The 23,761-nt window shown below is 45.0% G+C and overlaps 2 protein-coding genes and 1 non-coding gene across 6 annotated transcripts; all 3 read right to left on the bottom strand.

Annotated features, from left to right (window-relative positions):
• Nucleotides 1–5,751: 5,751 nt before the first annotated feature.
• LOC127312473 (disease resistance protein RPM1) lies at nt 5,752–10,949 on the bottom strand. Of its 3 annotated transcripts, XM_071824187.1 has the most exons (6): nt 10,736–10,949; nt 9,456–9,548; nt 9,296–9,369; nt 6,369–9,195; nt 6,036–6,103; nt 5,752–6,004 (listed from the first exon to the last, which is right to left on the bottom strand). In XM_071824187.1, exons 4-5 carry the CDS (start codon nt 9,121–9,123, stop codon nt 6,036–6,038), a joined length of 2,823 nt encoding a protein of 940 aa, XP_071680288.1. In that variant the 5' UTR covers nt 9,124–9,195; nt 9,296–9,369; nt 9,456–9,548; nt 10,736–10,949; the 3' UTR covers nt 5,752–6,004. The 3 variants fall into 3 exon arrangements, with proteins under 3 accessions (XP_071680288.1, XP_051198951.1, XP_051198952.1); XM_051342991.2 differs by having other exon boundaries at nt 5,752–6,103; nt 9,448–9,548; XM_051342992.2 differs by lacking the exon at nt 9,456–9,548 and having other exon boundaries at nt 5,752–6,103.
• Nucleotides 10,950–13,755: 2,806 nt separating this feature from the next.
• On the bottom strand, nt 13,756–13,828 carry TRNAE-CUC (transfer RNA glutamic acid (anticodon CUC)). The gene has a single exon. It is a non-coding gene; the product is annotated as a tRNA-Glu (tRNA).
• Nucleotides 13,829–13,940: 112 nt separating this feature from the next.
• LOC127312472 (disease resistance protein RPM1) lies at nt 13,941–21,283 on the bottom strand. 2 transcript variants are annotated; one of them, XM_051342989.2, is made up of 4 exons: nt 21,076–21,283; nt 19,057–19,135; nt 16,134–18,965; nt 13,941–14,272 (listed from the first exon to the last, which is right to left on the bottom strand). In XM_051342989.2, exons 3-4 carry the CDS (start codon nt 18,883–18,885, stop codon nt 14,199–14,201), a joined length of 2,826 nt encoding a protein of 941 aa, XP_051198949.1. In that variant the 5' UTR covers nt 18,886–18,965; nt 19,057–19,135; nt 21,076–21,283; the 3' UTR covers nt 13,941–14,198. The 2 variants fall into 2 exon arrangements, with proteins under 2 accessions (XP_051198949.1, XP_051198950.1); XM_051342990.2 differs by lacking the exon at nt 19,057–19,135.
• Nucleotides 21,284–23,761: the final 2,478 nt, after the last annotated feature.

Here is a 23,761-nt window from a genome sequence, read left to right as displayed (position 1 = left end):
CAAAGAAGCAGAAGCAGTCCTGGACTATTAACCCGGACCCTTATGTACCTAAGACCACAAAGGTATCGGAGCCATCACTGAAGCCTCTCCCCACAAGGCCTTGGGAACGTAATGCCGAGGAAACTGACGCGGCCGCGGCTACTGATTATGAGAAATGGAAGGCGGACTGCAAGAAGAAAAGAGAGCCCGAGCCCAAGCCAGTATTTTCTGACAAGCAAAAGAAGTGGGCTAAGTCATTTTTGAGCACACCGTCCCAAGCCGCGAAGAATCTGCCTGACGACTATGCACGTGAACTTCGTAGGCAAGCACTCATGTTCAAGGAGAAGAAAGAGTTGGCGGAGAAGCAGGAGAAGAAAGCCTTGGAGGAGGCCGAGAAAGAATTAGAAAGTAAAAAAGGAGGGAAACAAGTTGCCCAGCTCGGAAAACAAAGTAAACAATCGATCGCCCCGCTCATAGTGAAAGCCGCCGGTCCGGATGCTGAACTAATGGACCCCGCTATCGCCGCAGCTGCGGCAGCACAGGGAATTACTGTAACGGGTGCCAGAGAACAAGCGGCCGCGTTCGGTATGACTCTTCGTGAAGTGTTAGGCCTTGAGGAGGCGCCAATGAGTAAACCAGTAATTACATATGTGCCGAATGGGCCTCTCGTCGAGCCTGCGCAGGAAGAGGATCTACCTCCACAAATGAAAAATCTGCTACATTGGTACAAGGGTTACATAAAAACTAACTTCAGCAAAGAATATATTTATACGGAAGTTAGACATGAGCATCACTTCAAACATTACTATGTAACAGTTCATATGAGTGAATTGTTCCAGCTGTTCAATCTGCGCGAGCTCGACAAATCTATCATCAGTTGCTACGTTTTGTAAGTGATTTATTTCTACCCCATCTCGTTCATTGCCTGCACTATATATATATATTGTCCTAACTATATTGTTGTGTACGCTATTATGCAGAATGAAGATTAGGGAATGCAGAATAAGGAACATCCATGATGTTGGGTTCATTGACCCACAAATCGTTAATGCATAATGTGTTAGAACAACACCCCGCCGACGTGGAGAAAGACATGTGGCTTTTTCTTACAAAGCAGCAACTCAAAAGTGAAATTCTATTTCCTTTGCATTTTGGGTGAGTGTTTCTATCTTGAGCACATTATCTTTTGTTTACTCCATGCATGGTATGTGGCTAATCGATGAGTTATGCATGACTGTGCATGTATCGTGTCCGCAGGTTCCACTGGATTCTGCTAGTAATTCAATTTCACACCTCCTCAGTTATCGTCATCGACTCTCTGAATATGGATCCAAAGCTTTGGGTCGACATGAGAAAAATGATGCAAAAGTAATTATTTTCATTCATTTGCGCTCTATATCGATCGGCCTATTTCGTTCATTTCCTAATATCAAGTAACTAATAACTCTCTTGTTCATTTAATTTTCTTTGCCTCGTAGGGTTTGGAGACGGTTCGCAGATGAAAAAGTCGGTGATTTCAAAAAAGAGCTAGAATTTAAAAGGTCACTGACTGGGGATATTCAGCCACCGGGGACCAATCTATGTGGATACTATGTTTGTGAGATGATCCGGAGATACACCTCTGAGCGGCAGCCGTCGGAAAACAACCTCCAGAGGAATAACCTCCGGAAGATGCTTAGTCCAGAAGCTCGCTTCCGACCACTTCAAGAGGAACTAGCAGGATGGTTCATGAGGGAAGTCCTCCATCCTAAAGGAGAACACTATTACGAGGACGTAGAACTGTGGATGAAGTAAATTATGTATGGAAACTTGTTCAAAATTGTATATGGTCATCCGATATTGAATATATATTGTATATTCCTCTTGAATTTTCTTGGTTCTAATTTCAAATTTGTTTGAAATTGTACATTCATATGCATGTATATAGTACCATAGAATATGTGTACTGAAACTTCTTCAAAATTAAAATATAAAAGAAATAAAACAATTACAAACTAAAAAGAAACCAGATTTAGGGGGGGCTAAAACCCTAAACCTGCGGAGGTCTTTAGTCGCGGTTGGCCAGGAGAACCGCGACTAAAGGTCCTCCGCCCCGACGGACTGCTGGCAGCCACGTGGACGTGCCTTTAGTCACGGTTCGTAAGCAACCGCGACTAAAGGGGAGCCTTTAGTCGCGCTTAATTAGTCCCGGTTGCGCAACCGCGACTAATGGCAGTTGCGAACCGGGACTAAAGCCCTTTTTTCTACTAGTGAGAACCTGTTGTTTCAACTTGCCTAATTTTATGTATGCAGATTTAAGTAACTAATTAATTTTCAGGTATGGCCCATGGATGGACATTAATCGAGCTGTCACATTGGATGCAACAAGGTGTAAAGTGGTTTTTGATTATTTTCTGGACGAGTCTCTTCTGGTATGTATTCTTCTTCAGTGCATACTTACGTACAGCATGTATGTTCTTGTATCTCGGTGACATAATATGGTCTTGGTTGGGACATTATAGGGGCAGTAGTTTTTGCAAACATGAGCACCAGATTGTTTCATATTGTTGTTTTTTCTTGCTTGCACTCGGTTAGATGAGACTGATTTAGTTTGCTCTGCTTTATCCTTTCCTTGCACAGACGATAGTGGCATACCATAACAAGTTGCTGCTGTGGACTTGTGGTCGAAAAATAGTACTAGTAGAAAGTAGTTGAGTGGCACTTTCAGCCAAACAGTATTGCTTGTATAATTCATAATGTAAACATTTCCTCAGCCTTTGCTGTGCAAAGGCACAGAAGCACATCGCAGGAGCAGAGGGAGAAATGACAAGGATACCAATCATTCCTATTCAAGGACTGGTCCAATTCTCTTCATTCACCATATTTAAGGGGATGCTTGGGGGCCCATGACATCCTTCCTAAATAGGAGCTATTGATCCAACACCTGAGCCATATTTATTGCGAGTGCTAAGTTAGAAACTACATTAGCAATAGTCATGTTCGGAAATGGTGAATGGAACCTGGGTGCGCGCGCACCCATTTACGAAAAGTTCAAAAAAACCCAATGCTGTTTGTTCCGCATTTACGGGAAGTTAACGTAGTGATGGGTCTTTGCTGTTCAAGTGAAACCCAATGCTGAGAATCACCAAAAGCCAGGGGAACTGAGCTTCTCGCTGCTTTGCTTGAGATGAATAGATGGTGCTGGCATGGTTTAAGATCTGAAAGCTCAGTAACATCTCTGAACACGTGATCATGCTAGCGTCACGTACCTCAGAAAGAAGTATAATTAGTTACATTCACTACCTGAAAAAAGGAGGATCATTGAAATGCTGATTTTTCTTCGCTTGCTTGCTGTAAATTTCTTCAGCCCACTCATCCATGTTGAATATCAATAAAGAAATGTTTTTCTTATTATATATTATCTTTATTCTTGAATTACTTACATTTATGGAATTTGTATGGCTATGGATGTAATTAAGTATTAATTGATTTATCTATTTTGAGTTTTATAGTTTGTTTGATTAACATTTTATATAATGGTTTAGAATTCAAATTTCATTTCAAATCTTGTTTGAACTTCTGTCTTTCATATTTGAATTTGAACTCAAATTATTTCCCCAAAAACACAATAAATCAATAAAGGTCATGTCAAAATTTATCGCACTCACATCATGACTAACTCAATTTCACCGATGTAAGAGAAATTAACCTTGATCACTTTGAAGGTTTTAAACAAAAGCGCGAAAATTCCCTGGATTTTCTATACATGAATGCAATGTACACTTCTGCGTTCTCCCAATTTCTACTCTCTAAACCTGGGATGTTACAGTCTCTCCCCCTTAAACTAAATTTCGTCCTCGAAGTTTCAAACTCTCTCACGTTTCGGATTGCAAAACTGACTTGTACGGATAATGATCCTTATCTTGAACTCTTTAGTGATCTCACTAGATATAATTGGGTATATCCATTTTCTTGATTCTTCCTGGAGCTTCTCATCTCTCCTCGACGACGGCCTTGAGCTTCTCATCTTCCCGAAGTAGCTCTCACTTGGCTTTCTTATCTTGGCTTCTCATCTCCATCATCATCAATTTCGTCTCCAAAGTCTTGTCCACCAACTTCTCTTTAGATTTCATCATTTCATCAATCTTGTCCCTCAAACCTTGTGCCTCGGCTTACTTCCTAATCTTCTCTTTGGCTCTCTTGTGATCATCGGGTCTTCCCTTGTTCTTCGCCTTGGCCAAGACCACATCATCCTCATCATCGTTCAATTGGACTAATGCTCCTCTCACCGTTGGTGCTTCTTGCTCCCTCCACTTCCACATGTTACTATGTTCTAGCAACTTAAAGCAATGCATGAGCAAGAATAGCCTTCCTTTTGAAGCCGACATTTTCCTATACCTCTTCTCTCCTACAATGCACAAGCAAAGAATGGACAGGCATATGTGTTCCAACAAGTAAACAATGCATATACAGGTGAAGAATGTGTAGATAGCAACTCACCCACTCATCAATAGTAGTGCCACTAGGAGGGGCATTCCTCACTTGCTCGATGCAACTGGTCCATCGGCTGCAAGCATTTTTGGCCGAGCTCGCCGTTCTCGTAGTCATCGATGTTCTCTTCATAATCATCGGCGAGCGGCGCGTTCTCCAGCTCGACGGACGCGTCGTTGAGCATGCTCACGAACGACATCGGACGGATGGTCTCATTTGCCCTACGAATGACAATTCTTAGTGCGCAATCGATGGCAGTACTACGCCGGGCCAAGAGTTGGAAAATTACCTTGGGGAATCGCAAACGAACACCTTGCGGGTGGTGTCGGGTCGGAGCAGTTGCCGCAGTCAGAGCCGCCAAAGAACCTTTCTTGGCCAGCTTCTTCACCCCATGTTTCTTTGGCGCCAGTTTTCTCCCCGGCTCCGTGCATGGCTTGACCTTGGCCGCCGGGGCGGGAGCGGGAGCTGGAGCTCCCACGTTGACAACTTGGTTTTCCTGCCGCTTGCTCTTGACCGCGTAGCTGCCGGTCACGGGCACGGGGACGAGTGGGAGGTGGGCGGCGGTGGTGGTGGTTCGAGCTACGGTAGCGGTCGATTCGACCCGCACGAGCTGGGCAGCAGCCTTTGGCGGGGTAGGAGCGGCCATCATGGCGCTAGGGAGGCACGGCGAGGGAGCAGCGGCGCGGGAACGGTTGGATCTGTGGCAGCAGCGACGACGCGGGAATGGTTGGATCTGTGGCAGCGGCGACGACACGGGAACAAGGAGTGGGGAGATTTTGTTCACGCCAAGGCGTTGCATCGATGAGGATCTGCCCCCTATCAGCCTCACGAAACCACTCTTCCACAGGTTGGGAGGCTATGTTTACCGACCCCCTCAAATGCTTTTATGGTTTTGGCAAGTTTGAGGGGTCTGTTCTGGTCTTTTTTTTTTTGTCCGAAACCATATGCGACCGTAGTTTTAACGGTTTTAACGGTTTGAGGGGTCTGCCAGAGATGCTCTAAACCACAGGGAGAGTTTGGAACCACTGTCAAACGTTCGGGAACCTCAGACATCAAGAGATCAGCTGTTGCGGCGGAGAAATGAAGCAAGAAAAAAAAAAGCAAAAAGGGCAACAAAAAACAAACACTAGAATCAAATCAGATTCTTATTTAAGAAATAAAGAGCCAAACTCAAATGCTTCCATTTTTTTGGCACAACTTCTTGTGTAAGAAAAAGTTGCAGGGATGCTTCACCTTCCCAGCATATGCATGATAATAGCCTACTCTTTGCACTCCATTTTCAGGTTTGGGTTGTATACGGTATGTATTTTCAGTCTGCAGGGTGTCTGGAACATTTCTACAAGATTCAATATTTGGTACAACACACACGATCTTCAATGAAAAAACGCATGCTTCCTCCTCCACGCAGATGGCTGAGATACATCTCCTGCCTAAAGCTTATGGTAAGTTGGGAAACATGTACCTACCGTAGGAGGCTGCGTATAGATTAATCATTATATTACAGGGAATTATGTACAACACAACTTGCACTCCAACTTTATGTACAAATGGAGGCGGGTAGGATCCTAACAAATATACAAGATATCTTAAGAAAGCTCCCACCAGCATGTGCCATACTTCTTTGCAAGATGTGGAAGAAGAACCAACTTGTTAACTACAAAGGTGAATACAAGTTAACCATTTACAATTGGGAAACATAAAAAGATATCGGCCATGAGTCAGAAAAGATCCGGAAAAAGGTAGAGGTGTTATGGTGTTTGCTTATTGAACAAAGAAGGATTTCACTGCAACCAAGTTTTTGCATCATGTCGGATAGCTGTTTTAACTTGAGATTTCATAACATTTATAATATGTAAAAAAGTAAACTGATGACGACCAGTTTGCACAATTTATTGACACACTGTACACATGGAGATTACCTGCTTCAGAATTGGAGGATTCGAAACTCTGGATGTTAGGTATATGCTGAACTATATAACTATCAGCTCCTTGTAGCCTATCAATGAACTCCTTTGGCATATCTGTTAGAAGCATCTTCTGTAGTGTCTTAATGTGCTTAATGCCTCGAGGCACTGCATTTAGATCCATTAGGCCAACCATCTCCAAAGTATGTAAAACCTTCATTGTGCATTCCTCTATCTCAATCAAATTCAGATGTTCCATGCCACCTAATTCAAGAGAACTGAGCTTGGGAAACCATCCTGCACGAAATTTTAACTGTTCCCCATCATAAGTCTTGTAAAGCTTGAGATCAACAAGATTCAGCATGTGTGCAAAGGAGCTAATGGGATCTTTCTTTAGAAAACAGAAGTCAAGTTTCAAAGTAGCAAGCCTCTCAAAACCTGCGAACATTTGTGGGAGCACTCCATCATACAACCTCCCTCTCAACCAGAAAAACTTCAGATTCGGTAAGGGCTTTAGCATTACCAGGTTAAGAATCTCATCCTTGCTGTTAGCAAAAATAACCAACCTACTAAGGCTAGGCATCTTGGCCAAGGAGCCCCATAATTCCACGATGTAGTTTTGACGCATTTTCATTATAGCCAAACTTCTCATCAGTGTCAATTCCCCGAGCTGTGTAATCATGTCTTTATTGGCTGAGACAGATTGTAAGGTTTGCAGATTCTTCAGACAACAAATATTTCCAAGCATATTTGTAGCAGAAATGCAGTCAAATATCCTTTCTTGAACATCATGCAGCTTGTATACATACAGATGCCTCAGTTTAGTCAGGAGTGTTATTTCCCATGGCAGCTGCTCCACGTAGCTGAACCTGAGGTCCAAAACTTGTAGGTTCCTAAGTTTCCCAAACGATGCTGGTATATGCTTAACCTTTGTGTGAGCTAAATCCAAATAGTGCAAATTAAGTAAGTCTGAGACAACACCTGGCACTTGGTGGATGTTAGCAAACCTTAGACAGAGGACCCGGATAAGTCTAAAATTAGATGAAATGTCGTGTATCCAAGTTGATGCTACTTGTGTGTCAAACAAAATAAAAGAACGGATCTGTGATGCTGCAGCAACTTTTAAAGACCGAGCATCCTTCTGAACAAACAGACGGCGGGCTTCAGAGGTAACCTGATTTATACCAGATGCGCCATATACAACGGCAAACTTCTCTCTGTTTGCAACAGTCAGACATGCATCGCGCACAAGGTCATGCATCTGAAATGATCTAGCTCTTCCATGAACATTCCTTTCTGCAACTTCAAAAAGAGAACGCCGTGTGAGCTCGTTTAGGTAACACTCAGCTACTTCCTCCATCGTTGTCCCAGCACCTCTTTCCTCAACAAGACCTTCTGTGACCCAAAGCCTGCAGATCCATCTTCTCCTGATCTTGTAGTCTTCAGGGAAAAGGCTGCAGTATAGAAAGCAATTCTTTAAATAGCCTGGGAGATCATTCAAGCTAAGATTCAGAATACTCATAATCCAACTAAGCTCTGGACTGTTAGCTAATTGCCAGCTAAGTTGGTTGTGGAGAGAGCTCCACTCTTGCTCCTCTAATTCTCGGTACGATAATAGGCACCCAATTGCGACGAGAGCCAGTGGAAGTCCTTGGCACTTTTTCACAATTTTCTCTGCCCAAGGCCTCAGATTTACTGGGCATATTTTGTCATCCAATCTACGGAATGCTTTTTGACAGAATAGGTGCCATGCTTCAGTATAAGGGAGAATTTTAAGCTCCACAACAAATCCATCATTTGCTACGGAAGCAACATCTTTTTTGCGAGTTGTCACTAGAACTCTACTTCCACAATTGTTTCTTATAAGTGCAGAATTAAAAAATAACCAGTCATTTGTATCCCATACATCATCCAAGACAATCAAATATTTCTTGTCCCGTAGGTAGCTCTGAAGTTTCTCAATTAGTACTACATGATTCATTGCCTCGATACCACTAGCCATGTGGGATCTTTGGTCTATCAGCTGCTTCATGATTTGCCTCATCAGGCCCTCAACTTGATAATTCTGAGACAGAGTCACCCACGCGTAACAGTCAAACACTCTACTAATTTGTTGGTTTTTGTAGACCCGGCTTGCTATGGTGGTTTTGCCTAGACCTCCCATACCAAGAATTGACATGATCGATCGGTCTTTTTGCTCTGAGAGTAGCCATTGTTTCAACCTTTGAATTTCACTGGCATTGCCCACTAACTCGGCATCATCGGATAGATAAGCAGAATCTGATAGAGAGAGCTGTCTGGCATTCTGCAGTGTGCTACTCTTGCCTGACTCTCCTATGGATTTAGCATAACGATCCTTCATTGTGGATATTCGCTGAATTCGAGTTTCTACTTCATCAATCTGGTTTGACAGGTTCTGCCATGCTGCAGAGCTCTTGGCCTGATGGAATTTCCTCTTGAAGAAGTTGTTTATGACTGCAGCTTGAGAAGTGAGGAAACTAAATTCATCAATTATGTCTTCTACCTGATGGGCAACATTTGTAACTTGGCCCAGCCAGGCCTCAAATGTCTTGTCACCAACATTATGTGTGTTAACCTGACCGATAAATGCCTGCAGAATCACTAACTGGCTCTCGGTCCGTTTCATTCCATACTCGCAATCTGTGCGAACCGATGCTACCTCCGCTACCTCTGTGCCCAGCTTCTCCAACGCTGCTTCTCCGAGAGACAGAGCTACTTTTCTGAGGACAAGATATAGTGTGTCTGCCATGCGTCCTCCCCCAAAATGTTAGCACGGTAGAATGACGCTACATCATTGAACAAGCCACATGTAAATGCATCTCTGCAATCATTTGGAGTGAATTGCAATGACAGAATCAGTCATGACATCGTATGGGTGCAGAGTTAAATATTACAGGTCACTGCAAAGGCCATCCTGTTACCTGTCCTGGAATTCCTCGAATGACAGTCATGTGTTGGATGGATGAATTGCTCGTGGATTTATCTTCTCAGCAACCTGTTTTTTCACAGTAACAATAGATGAGCACAGAACATGGTTGTGTCTCACACTAAAAAACAGTGGGTAAGCTAGTACGCATGTACTGCAACGTGTCTTGTGAAGCATTCCAGAAGAGTGAAGCATGTCAACAGGCAGCTCCTTAGGGATGTCAGAGTGAAGCATGTCAAGAGAGAGAGCTGCAAGGTTACGCATGAATTAGCGCATTATGCTCGATTAGTTCATCACGATGTGGCTTTTACTAAAGTTCCTCCATGTATCTCAGTTGTGTTGGTTAAGGATTATAAGAACTATTCATGAGTTGATTATACGATGCTCTCTCTTAAAAAATAAAGATACCACCACTACATGAGTTTGGCATCCATTCATTTGTCCGAAGGGCCGGATAAATTTCGTTAGAACTTACAATCCAAGCGGAAGTTTACAGTAAGTTCGTTATACAATGCAATTATCCAACCTGACATACCAGTTGATAAGAATAAGAAGATCTGGAAGATGAAAATACTGCTAAAAATTAAAAAAATTGGATGGTATTTACGTCGCGGGGTAATTCTAACCAAAGATAATCTTGTGAAACGGAATTGGCTTGGGAGTACTGAGTGTGTATTCTGTCATCACAATGAGACAATTAAACACTTGTTCTTCCAGATTTATATGGTCATGCATCCAAGTAGCTTCGAATCTGTATCCTCTGACTAGTGTAGCCAATATCTTTGGAAATTGGCTTCATGGTATTGATCACAGGTTTAGAACGCTTATTAGGGTGGAAGCGCTTGCCGTTATATGGTCGCTATGGCTATGCAGAAATGACAAAGTTTTTAATGATAAGCCCTTTTGCAGGTTATATATAGATGCACCGCTATTCTCCGTTTGTGGTCTGGGCTGCAGAGAGTGGAGAACCGAGACCTCTTTACGGAGGTACGTACACGGTTGGAGGATACGGCGAGGGATACTTTTCCCTACATGGGTGGCAGCATAATCTACAGATGGGGCCACCAATATCATCTTACGCATTCTACAATTGCTCATGATTGATATGCAATTCGCTTTTGTCAACGGCTGTGTACATCCTAGTTATGCAGAGGCCGGATGTAAAATGTCGCCGATTCTAGCGGTGGAGACAAGAGAGCAGGTCGGGCAGAGAATTAGACGAACTCTCAATGATATGACAAGTAAAATTTAGAGCAGGCATAATTAAATGGTCATGTCAGCTGTTTTGACTGACCCCGCTTAGACCGAGTTTCGCATCAACCAGCGCGTTAGATCCACCCAAATCATGATGAGCAAAGTTGCTACGGCAAACGATTTCCTGTCCTCGCCGAGACATCCGAAAGGAAGAGGAAAAAGGGGGAAAATGGAGATTTACCACCGGGGAGAAACGAGGGACGGAGGGAGGAGGGGTCGAGATTTCGCCGCCTCTCGCGCGCGCTGGAGCCCCACGGCCCCCCTCGGTCTCTGGCGTTAGCACGGCGGCGATGCTCGAGCGCGCCGGGAAGCGTCGTGCTTGCTCCGGCTGGGCATGCTCGGAGAAAGCTTGGGCTATTGTCTTGATGCGCGGGAGGCGAGGGTGCGGCGCACTCGGCCGGCCAAGAAAATATACTACACCTCGCTTTCATAATATAGTCCTAATATAAAGGAAACCGTCGTCAGCAAACTAACTGCTAAAACGGAGTAATAAGAAAATAAAGAGTTTTACAAGTTTTATCTGAAAAAAGACCGTTTCAGACATGTGAGAGACTCAGCGGCCTTTGCGACATCATGGAGTAGTTCATAACATAATTCAGATTTATCTTCTACATCTTACCACTTCCTTTGTCGCGTGCGTCGGAACGCCTCACCCCTTTTTTATACGAAAGTGGGCGAGAGACGCTGCAACCTGGATCAACACAACACAAAGACATGCATGGTTTTTGCCTAGATTTAGGACTATTGTCTTCTTGTCTTGATGCGCGGGAGGCGAGGGTGCCAAGAAAATACTACTACCTCCGTCTCGGTTGTCTCGGTTTAACACGCACCCACGATAACCAAAAAAAGTTACTTTAACCATTATTTTAATCAATAAAATATAAAATATATATTGAAAAAATTATATCGTTATGAACTTTTTTCAATGCAAATCGAATGGTATAAATTTTGTAGAAATATAATTTATATTTGTTGACTAAATTAATGGTCAAACTTTGTCTTACACTACATGTGCGCATATTAAACTGAGACGGAGGGAGTACATCGGTTTCATAATATAAAACCATTGTTGCCAAACTAACTGCTAAAATAATAAGAAAATAAAGAGTTTTACAAATCAGTGGCTAGACGGCTAGTAATTCTTAGGTGTGGCATTTACACTATACTTGTAAATTATAACATTGAAAACACATAGGAGTGAACCGGAATTCGAGAGGTCTTCCCCAATCTCGCACATAGACGGTTGGTGGAGGGAGGCATAGCATATTGTACTTTGTGCCGCCGGTACTTGTAAATAGTGATATAGCATATTTTTGTTTGAGGGAAACATCTTGTAACTTATAAGAGCATCTCCAGCCGCGTCCCCCAAAGCGTCCCCCAAACCGCGCCGGATTGAGCGTTTGGGGACGTGTTTTGTTCGTGCCGCGTTTGGGGGACGTCGCTCCCCAGCCGCGTCCCCCCAAACGCCGCCCCCAAACATTTAAAATAATTTTTTTAACACATAAACCATTTATATCAAATGTAGCATATGAATAAAAATGTTTGCGAGGATTGTTTTCAAATTAAATTACAACAAACAATAAAACAAGTAATCAAATATAATAAATAGGGCTAGATGCTACATCAAGGTGCCACGGTATTTCCTTTGATCCTCCACAAATGCTCAACGAGATCAGCTTGAAGTTGCTCATGCACATTGCTGTCACGGATCTCTGCGTGCATGGCGAGAAAATCAGCAAAATCTGCAGGCAACTCATGATCAACCTCCGCGAGAGGGCCTTGACACTCATATGGACCAACATGTGACCTAACATGATTCTTGCGGTCATCCTCGATGATCATGTTGTGCATGATCACACAAGTCTGCATCACCTCCCACATTTGGTCGTGAGACCAGCTTAGAGCAGGGTACCGGACAAGGCAAATTGTGCTTGAAGCACACCAAATGCCCGCTCGACATCCTTCCTGCAAGCCTCCTGTCGTGTAGCAAAGTGAGAATTCTTCAGACCTGATGGATTCGAGATTGTTTTGACAAAAGTGGTCCATTTTGGATATATACCATCGGCTAGATAATAGCCTTTGGTATATTGGTGGCCATTGATCTCATAGTTGCATGGTGGAGCATGCCCTTCCACTAGTCTGCTGAACACCGGAGACCGCTGCAACACGTTGATGTCATTGTGTGATCCCGCCATGCCAAAGAAAGAATGTCAAATCCACATGTCATAATCTGCCACAGCTTCAAGCACCACACTGCAATATCCATGACGCCCTTTGTATATACCTTGCCAAGCAAACGGGCAGTTCTTCCATGCCTAGTACATGCAATCGATGCTTCTAAGCATTTCAGGAAATCCTCTGGCAGCATTTTGTGCCATGATCCTTGCAGTCTCTTTCTCAGTTGGCCCTCTCAAGTAGTATTTGCCAAACTTTCCCACCTTCTGTGCGCGGAGGTGGGGCGGATTTGACGGCGCGTTCTGGAACGCGCTGGCGACGCGGCGGCGGCGGCACGACCGGCGGGAGCCCCAGCCGCGACAACGGTGCCGACTCTCAGCAGAGATCAGACGCCCAAACGGCCGGAAATCAATGGCGGTGGGGTGGGAGGCGCGGAAAGGAAGGAGCGACGAGAAAAGAGGCGCAAACCAACGGTTTATGCAAATAGTCGCCGACATGTGGGAGCCCGTCTCGCTTTTCGTTGTGTGCGGCGTCCCCGGAGCGTCCCCTGTGGGACGGGGATGGGCTCGGGGCGCCGGACACCGTATCGAGCCGCGCCGGACAAAAATGGGCTTTGGGGGACGCGGCTGGAACACTTTTTTTGTCCGACGCGCCCCAAATCCCTTTGGGGGACGGTTTGGGGGACGCGACTGGAGATGCTCTAACATAGCATATTTACAAGATCTTGCAAACATATTTTCTTGGTTTGGTTTTCTTCGCCAATCCTTTTGTACATTGTTTCTTACTTCTCATGGACGGGACAGAAATAGCCTACAGACTCGAGACCCAAAAACGTTGATGGTGCTCTCGGATGAAGGTTTCAGAGCGAACTAGATGTTCAAACGCGGAAGTTTTGAACCACGAAACAAATGGAACTGTACGGAAAAAAGAAACGTGACCAGGCTTAAAAGCCACGGAGAGTTTTTGGAACCATTTGGATTATATTAAACGAAACCATGGAGAACCTCAAGAAAACCAAATAAATAATTCCGTCGCCGGGACTTGAACCCGGGTCTCTCGGGTGAGAGCCGAGTATCCTAACCACCTAGACTACGACGGATTTCTGATATATTTCTCTTAATAATGTACACATCTTTCATCCCTTCACAATAAGCAAAACCCAAGTTCCTAGAATTTTTTTCCCGGCGCAAATCTACAATATACAGTGAAACTGTGAAAACACACAATCTGAAATTACAAAACACATGTTTCAGGTCTATGCAGAGAGGCATATAGGAATTGCAGTCTGCCACGGTGGCTATTACATTTCTACAGGATTCAACTTTTGCTAAAATATAGAATCTTCAGTTAACACATGCTTCCTTCTCCATGCAGATGTGATCTTTATCGACAGCAATCTTATGTTTCATATTTATGTACAGCTGGTCAAGTGATTGCTCTACACAAGAACTTCAACATACATCTCCTGCCTAAAGCTCCCACCACTCTGTGCCACAAAAGCCATACTTCTTTGCAAGATTTGGCAGAGGAACCAACTTGTTTACTGCAATGTCAGTAAAAAATAGAACATTCACGATGTGGTTTATAAATAGGAAGATATCGGTAGTAAAAAGAGACTACGAAAATAGTAGTGTATGGTGTTAGCTCATTTGATCGAACTTAAAAGAGAAAATTGCAAGGACCAGCAACTCTTGGGGAGGATGTTGCACAAACAAGTGACTTAGAATTTTCGTTGCGCAAACCAGTGATTCTTGGAGAGAATATTGCAGAGAGCTCTAATGACCACTAAACATGCATGACATCCGACTATTGAGATTCACTTTGTCGGCTGACCTAACGTGAGCCTAAAATTCTAATAGAGTAGGGATTTTTTACTCTAGAACTTCCATGCTCGCTTTATTAAAAAAGTTGAAAATCATTTCATGAGTTTTATGAATTGCAAAATAAATTGGGAGTACCGATTGGTATATATTCTACAAACGGTTGAAATGTGACGATTGTCATTGACGAAAATGGCTGGTTTGGGACGGAACTAGTTTGTCCACGGCCACGAAAGTTGCAAGTACCAGCAACTCTAGTGGCAAACTTTGCGCAAACCAGCGACTCAAATTTATTTTCTCACGGACTATCAACTCCAAGAGTAATTTACTCCCGCGACCAAGGTGACGACGGGGAAAGGCTCACCGCCGCGCCTTGATCTCCCACCTCCAGCCAGCTCCGCCTCCACCACGACCAGATCCGTTATCTTCTCAGTGTCCTCTCTCCATCCATCCGGTAAAGCGATGACATCGCCAGAGTCGGAGCGGCTGCCCCTGCTCCGAGCGGTGTTGCTATCTAGCCATCTCCGTTGGGACTGCTCTTGCCTTTGTCATCATTGTCGAACGACGCAGTCCCGCGTTTGCCGCCATGGGAGGCCCCCAGCCACTCCCGGTGAAGGTGGAGCTCGACACGGACTCCATGGATGACACGAACCCGATCATCGGGCCAAGAATTCAGGTCCGAGCCCGGCCCGAAGCCCGAAAATCCCGGCCCGGGCCAAGTTTGCACGTTGGGCTGGGCTCAGGCCTGAATTCTTGGTCCGGCGGCCAGGCCAGGTCGGGCCTGCAAAATACACGTTTGGTCGGGCTGCTTGGGCCGGGCCGGGTTTTTTTGGGCTTCAGACCGGGCTAGGGCCTGAATTCTTGGCCCGACGGTCGGGCCGAGACAGGCTCAGGCCTAGACTTTTAGCTTCGGGCTTTTTTACCCGGCCCGACCCGAAAAATGCCTAGTATACTCCTGGCGGATTTATCTTTCTATTTTCATTTTTTAGTTCTAAAACTGTCCTGTGTGGACCCATATATATATATATATATATGCAAATCATGTTTAATTTTAATCCAGATCTTTTTTACGATTTTAGTCATTGGGGCCGTTGCCACCCGCAAACAGAACGCGGCCTATTTCCTGTGCGCGGGCCGCCGCATCCGAACCCAAATAGTCCAAAAAGTGATCCGTTATGCGGGAGATGGCCTAATAAGGTAGGCCTTTTTTATCGTATACTATATCAACCATATAACCTGATCATTACAGCTGCTTGCAACGGATCGCTGGTTTGCGCAAAAATAAACTTGAGTCACTGGTTTGCGCAAAGTCTGCCCCAAGGGTTGCTGGTACACGCAATTTATCATCCATTGCAGGTAGTAAAAAAGAGACTACGAAAATGTTTTAACTTGAGGTATCCTAACATGTACTCCCGCTGTTCAATAATTCTTGTCGTGGTTTTAAGTTAAATTTGAACTACAATCACGAAAATAATTATGGAACGGGGGGAGTACTTTTTTTGAAAGAAAAGAAAAAGGAGATCTGATTATACCATAGGTTGCTAAATATGTTGAGTTATTGATAATCTGTACATATGGAATTACCTGATTGAAAATTCGAGTAAAAACTCTGGACGTTAGATATATGCTCAACTATGTCGCTGTCATCTCCTTGTAGCCTATCCATGAACTCCTTTGACATATCTGTTAGAAGCATCTTCTGCAGTGTCTTAATGTGCTTGATGCCTTGAGGCACTGCCTTAAGACTCCTTAGACCAACCATTTCCAAAGTATGTAGCACCTTCATTGCGCCTTCCTCTATCTCAATCCAGTTCAGATGTTCCATGTCAACTAATTCAAGAGAACTGAGCTTGGGAAACCATCCTGAGCGAAATGTTAAATGTTCCCCATCATATGTCTTGTAAAGATTCAGATCAACTAGAACAAGCATATGTGCAAAAGAGCTAATAGGATCTTTCTTCAGACAACAACAGTCAATTTTCAACGTAGTGAGCTTGCCGAAACTTGCAAACATCTGTGGGAGCACTTTCTCATACAACCTTCCTCTCACCCAGAAAAAGTTCAGATTTGGCAAGGGATTTAGCATTACAAGGTTAAGAACATCATCCTTGCTGCTAGCAAAAATAACCAACTTACTGAGGCTAGGCATCTTTCCCAAGGAGTCCCATAATTCCGCAATATAATCTTGATGCATTTTTATTACGGACAAACTTCTCATCATTGTCAAGCTCCCGAGCTGTGTAAGCAGGTTTTTATTGGCTGCAACAGACTGTAAGCTTTGCAGATTCTTTAGACGACAAATGTTGCCAGGGATATTTGTAGCAGAAAAGCAGTCAAATATCCTTTCTTGAACATCATGGAGCATGTATACATACAGATGCCTCAGTTTAGAAAGTAGTGTTATTTCCCATGGAAGCTGATCCACGTAGCAGAACCTGAGGTCTAAAACTTGTAGGTTCCTAAGTTTCCCGAACGATGCTGGTATATGTTTAACCTTTGTGTGAGCTAAATCCAAATAGTGCAAATTAAGTAACTCTGAGACAACACCCGGCACTTGATGAATGTTGGCAAACCTTAGACACAGGACCCGGATCAGTCGGAAATTTGACGAAATGTCATTTATCCAAGAGGATGCTACTTGTCTGTCAAACAAAATGAAAGACCGGATCCGCGATGCTGCAGCAACCTTCAGAGACTGAGCATCCTTCTGGATGCATAAGCGTCGGGCTTCAGATGTAACTTGGATTATACCAGAATTGTCGTATACAGCTGCAAACTTCTCTCTTTTTGCAACAATCAAACATGCATCACGCACAAGGTCATGCATTTGGAATGATCTAGCCCTTCCATATACATTTCTTTCCGCAACTTCAAGAAGAGAACGCTGAGTAAGCTCCTTCAGGTAACACTCAGCAACTTCCTCCATTGTTGTCCCAGCTCCTCTTTCTTCAACAAGGCCTTCCGATATCCAAATCCTGGAGATCCATATTCTTTGAATCATGTAGTCTTCAGGAAAAAGGCTGCAGTATAGGAAGCAATTCTTTAAATAGCTTGGGAGATCATTCAAGCTAAGATTTAGAGCACTCATCAGCCAACTGAGCTCTGGATTATTAGATAATTGCCAGCTAAGTTGGTTGTGGAAAGAGCTCCACTCTTGCTCCTCTAACTCTCGGTACGATAACAGGCTCCCAATTGCAACGATAGCCAATGGCAGTCCTTGGCATTTTTTCACAATTTTCTCTGCCCATGGCCTCAAATTCACCGGGCATACTTTGTCTTCTAATCTACGGAATGCCTTTTGACAGAATAGATTCCATGCTTCATTATAAAGAAGGAATTCAAGCTCCACAACAAATCCATTGTCTGCTAAAGAAGCAACATCCTTTTTGCGAGTTGTCACTAGCACTCTACTTCCACGACTGTTTCTTACAAATGCACAGTTCAAGAATAGCCAGTCATTTTTATCCCATACATCATCCAGCACAATCAGATACTTCTTGTCCCGTAGGTAACTCTGAAGTTCCTCAATTAGTATCACCTGACTCATAGTCTCGATACCACCAGCCATGTAATCTCTTTGGTCTATCAGCTGCTTCATGATTTGCCTCAGTAGGTTTTCAACTTGGCAATTCTGAGATAGAGTAACCCATGCAAAGCAATCAAACATTCTACTGATTCGTTTATTTTTGTAGATACTGCTTGCTATGGTTGTTTTGCCTAAACCTCCCATACCAAGTATTGACATGATCGATCGATGTTGTCCCTCTGAGAGTAACCATTGTGTCAACCTCCCAATTTCGTTGGCATTGCCCACTATTTCAGTATCATCAGACAAATAAGCAGAATCTGATAGAGAGAGCTGCCTGGTATATTGCAACGTGCTATTCCTGCCTGGTACTCCTATGGAAATGCCATAACGATCTTTCATTGCGGATAGCCGCTGAATTCGAGTTTCTACTTGATCAATCTGGCTTGACAGGCTCTGCCAATCTGCAAAGCTCTTCGCCTGATGGAATTTCCGCTTGAAAAAGTTGTTTATAACTTCACCTTGCAAAGTTAGGAAACTATACTCGTCAATGATGTCTTCTACCTGATGGGCAACATTTGTAACTTGGTCCAGCCAGGCTTCAAATGTCTTGTCACCAACATTCAGTGCGCTAACCTGGCCAATAAATGCCTGCAGAATCGTGAACTCGCTTTCGATTTGTTTCATGCCATGCTCGAAATCTGTGACAGATGATGCTTCCTCCACCACCCCTGTGCTCAGCTTCTCTAATGCCCCTTCTCCAAGGGAGAGAGCAACTTTTCTGAGAACAAGAAGTAGGGCGTCAGCCATGAATGCTCCCCTCAGAATGTTGCACTGCAGACTAGCGCTACATCACTGGACAAGCTTCATGTCAATACACCTCTGCGATCCTGCATAAATTGAAATGACAGATTTAGTAAATTACACCATTTGGCGGTGGAGATAAGTATCATGGATCACTGCAACAGGACAGTCCGTTACCTATTCCTAAAATTCCTTATGTGAAACCATCATGTGTAGGACTGTAGGATGGATGTTGTGTATTTATCTTCTCAGCAACCTATTTCAGCAGTAACAATAGATGAGGACAAACATGATCTTGTCCAAACAACATCTCAAATCGCGGTTTCCTCAGCAAAACTATCGAAAGCTATCGTGGGAGGCATTTATTATCACGTTTTAATGCTGAAATTGACACAATATATGCATGCGACATAAGCGAAACCGCAATAAATTCAGTTGAAAGGCTACTTGAAACGTGTTGAATATTTGAAAAAATCATGCATATTCAGTTGGGCCAATGTACCGAGTCGTTGGTTCCACCAATTGACACAATTTATGTAAGAAAAATGCTAGCATTCATTTTTGCACATTACCTTATTGGCAGTGGCGAATACATCAAGACCTCTACAGGAGCCCAAGATAGAGGAAACAATAGAGTTAAGATTGTTGGTCTATGCATATTGGCTGGTCGGTATAGTCCAAACAGACCAAACCGCTGCCCGGTTGAAATCTTTATAGGAGTATAAATGACTTGGATAGAAAAGGATAACGATATGTCAAAATGATTGAAACCAGAAAACATTTTTGTTTGCGGTAAGTACTTGATCACAAATCAACATGTACTGGGTGCTGAAAAAGAGAAGAGTAACCTATCTTTGTAGATTTTATGGTAACCCAAGATTAAAATAGATGTATTTAGTCCTTTTCCATATATTTGTAGAGGTGTGCTTCGGTGTCCCCCCTACACCCCATCCACCACTAATATTAAAAAGGCAAGTTAACCCACGAAGGGGGATCGGGAGATTCTGGGTGTTTACAAGTGGCCAAAGTTTGAAGAGGGGGACACTCTTTTTAATTTCCAGACTGACATGTTGTTCAGGGCTTCAGCCAACGAGTACATAAAGAAGCTATCGCTAGGTATAAGAGCATCTCTAGCAGATCCCCCATATCGGCCCACATATAACAAGTTGGGCCAATATGGGGTTTTCGGCCGTTTTTTTTGGCCAGGCCAGACACCGCATCGGTGGTCTGACCCGGATAATTTTTCCAGGCCGCAGCCCAAAACCGTTGCCGGCCGCTATATATTGCGTTCGGCGGCCGCGGATGGGGGTCAAACCCCATCCGTCTCTCCGCCGCTTCCGTTCCCCCCACGCCCGCAAGCGCCATGGTGTCCGGCGGAGGTCGAGGAGGCCGCGGCGGAGGGAGGGTGGGCGGCGCTGGATCCGCCCCCGCGCGCAAGCTCAGCGCCGAGGAGCTCGAGCACCAGCGCCGGACCTCCGACGTCACCGGCACCAAGCTAGAGCTCGCCGCCCCCACGCTGATGGCCGGCGACTTCGTCCCTGACGTGGCCCTGGGCACGGTGGCGAAGCTGCTGGAGGACAAGAGCCGCCGCTATGCCGAGAAGAAGGCGGAGTGGCTCCGCGAGCAGGCGGTTTCTACATCGAGCTCGACTGCCGCCGCGGCACGAAGCTCCCCGGTGAGCTCTATTTTGGTACTGGCCGCGGCGGCACCATTAACCTAGAAAACGGAGTACTAGGCTCCGTTCTTTCATCTCCCCTATGTAAGGAACAAAATCTGGCGCGAATGCTTGTTTAAATTATGCAGTTTGATTATGCCGTTTCTGATCTGCGCGTGCAATTTTCAATCCGCATATATGGTTTGGGGTGTCCTGGATAGCTGCATATGGGGTTTGGGGTTTGGAGATCTGCTAGAGATGCTCTAAGCTATCACTATCTATTTAGACCAGTGGACTGAACACCAGCAGCAGCACTAGGTGTGGCACTACCAGTCGCCTACTGAATGGTGGAGTTCGGCAGTGGATTAAACGAGCTCTCCATGGTCAAATCAGCTACTTCGGCTGACCCGGTGGAGAGCACGTTCAGATTTGCAGCCGAAATAGATCTACCCAAAATAAAACAAAACAAAACAAGCAAGGTGTACTTCCAAGAAGGGCGGGGCCGAGATTGTGCAGAGTTGAGAGTAGATAAGAAGATTTACCGCCGGGGCGGAACAGCGGAGCAGGATGAGGAGGAGCCTTTTTGGCCGGCGAAGGTTACGCGCCGCTGAGAACGGGAGGCGGAGCAGGAGGGCTATTTCGACTGCGTTCGTTGGCGCCGCATTGGCACCAACGACGTCTGAAACTCCGAGCCATCCGCCCCTGCGCCGGCCGTGTTTGTTTGTTGGCTACCACTCGGCTCTGAAGAATCGCCCGCTCGGCGCTGTTTAGGCCGGTAATAGTGGCGAGTAATTTAGATTAGTAATATAGTAGGTAGTAACTTATACGTGGTGTCATGCATTGTATCATTTATTATGTTGTAGACTCATCTTGCCTTGAGGTGAGTAATGTTATGGTAACATAGCTAGTTACCATCTCACTCTTTTTCTTTATTTACTGGCATACCATGTCACCAAAATGCCTTGAGATGTGTGATGTTACTAGCTATGTTACTCCCACTATGAGCAGTTTTAGCCGCAAAAGCGCTGAGGCCATAAATCCAACGGGGCGACCCAACGCACGCATGCGATCGCACGCGGTTCAAAAATGGGTCTGAAATTAGGCGCACCGAACCTGGCGCATAGTGATGGGGCTCTTCGCGGAGACGTAAACATAGCCTAAATATACGTCTTCGCGAAGACCACTCGTGTCTAGGTGGACGTTTCGTCGGGTCCACCTGACAACAACACTGGCTCGATGCGTCTTCTCAACGGAGTTAGTTATGGTAATGAGGCGTCGCTTCGGCAGTCTACGCCACGTTAATGATGATGCCTCGTCTGTCGAGCGGCCGTCGCCCACCTCTTTTTTCCAAGCGACCCCTCACTGGGTCGATTTTCATTACCATGGAGATAACGAAAAACAACATACAACCGAGTATGTTCAAAGAGGCTACGAACTAAAAAAAACAGGGGGGAGATCGGCTGCCGCCCACCTCTACCAACGAAGGTAATGAAGATGACACGCGTGCCGCGCTCCTCGGTTGCATCCCGCGTATATAAAGAGGGACGCGCCCGGTCGGCTGCCCCATATCATCTCCTCCACACAAACTCCTAGCCTCTGCACAACCTCCACTGTAGCGCCGCCTCGCACCTTTCATCCACCCTTGCCATGAGCAGCGCCGGACGAGGCCAGACTATTGCGCCTCCACCTCCGTCTCCACCTCGCCCGGCCGACAGCTCCGACAAGGAGAACGAAGATAGCGCGGACAACGTCATCGATGCGGCCATGGACGCGAAGTTCATGGCTGACGCGGAGCAGGAAGTAGAGGAGGAGCGAGTAGCCCACGCGGCGTTCGACGCGGAGCAGGAATGCCGCAGGAGGCGGCGGCCGCAGAGGAAGAGTCCGACGACGACTTCAAGTGGGACCAGAACAGACCTGACTCGGAGGAGAAGGCGGCAAAGCAGAGGGCTTTAGTCGAGTCCTTCGAGACGCTCAAGAAGACCGAGGATGCCGGCAACGAGGCGCTGCGGCAGCGCCTACTGGAGAACGCAGCGGCCCACCGAGCTCTGGCGGTCGCAAGGCAGATGGAGCTGCGGGCGGCAAAGAAGCTGAGGAGGAGGGAGGAAGGCAACGACGGGACCGGGCCGTCAAACGCCCCGAGGGGCAACAAGTAGTCTAGGGCCTTGTTTTTTCTTCTTGTTTTCTATAAGTACATTTTATGCATTTGAGTTATGAAAAAAATATTTGAGTAATAATATGTGCCGCCCCGCTTGGAGCACAAGCAGACGCAAACGGACATGCGGTCAAAAACGACCAATTTTATATCTGCGGTCTAACGTGGTCATTTTTAACATTCGAAATACGTGACTCCGTTACGTGGGCTTAGCCTAGTGGTTGGGGTCGCAGTGGCGCACCCTAACGACCAGAGTTCGATTCATGTCAGGGACGAATATCGGAATTGTCACGCCAAGTCCCGCTTCTAGTATATCAAAAAAGTGTCTAGTTCCTCCTAGACACTGTTTCATTTCTTTAGAGATGCATAAAAAAGACATTTATTTTAGATACTGTAAACTGGATCGAACCGTATTTCTTTGGGTAAACCGCAGGACGAGCCCTCTTTGTAAGGGTATATTGCCCCTATGTGTGGTTTTGGTAATTAATGACAACCCCTATGGACTAATGTTTTCATTGAGTTTATATGAAGGAATATTCCATAGGTACTTCTTGTATTCCATGTGTTGGATTCAAGTATGGATGCCATGAAGATAAAGATACACCTTGTGTATTGGCATCAAGATCATCGATTTAAAGATACATATGTGATATGATCAACAAGAAGAAATGAAGAAGGAGTTCTTATGTGGAACTCAATATTAGCCATACTCTATCTTATGTGAGAACCAACGATGATCAAGTTAAGGCATTCCGGATTGAGTGGAGCTTGAAGAGCTATCATCAAGATCAAGCGGGATGCGCAAGGCAAAGGTATGGCCTTGCTAGGTTTTCCTTTTACCGGTCTCAAGGTGGTTGATGAGAGACCGGACTATAGGATAGATAACCGCACTATTAAGAGGGGCTTTCAGTTGGGTAACTTGATCACATCGTCTTAGGGAGTTCAATCCTTTGCATACTTTGCATATCCCTATTGCTTCTTGGTGTTTCTCTGTGTGAGGTTCTTGAGCCTGTTGCTAGCTTTACAACAAGCCCAAGTTCATCGAAAACGGAATCCGCATGCATCTTCTATTGCGT

The sequence above is a fragment of the Lolium perenne genome, chromosome 7 (assembly GCF_019359855.2).
Source record: "Lolium perenne isolate Kyuss_39 chromosome 7, Kyuss_2.0, whole genome shotgun sequence".
NCBI classification, from domain to species: Eukaryota; Viridiplantae; Streptophyta; class Magnoliopsida; order Poales; family Poaceae; genus Lolium; species Lolium perenne.
The sequence above is the reverse complement of the archived record's forward strand: the minus strand, read 5'-3'. Positions and strand labels throughout refer to the sequence as shown.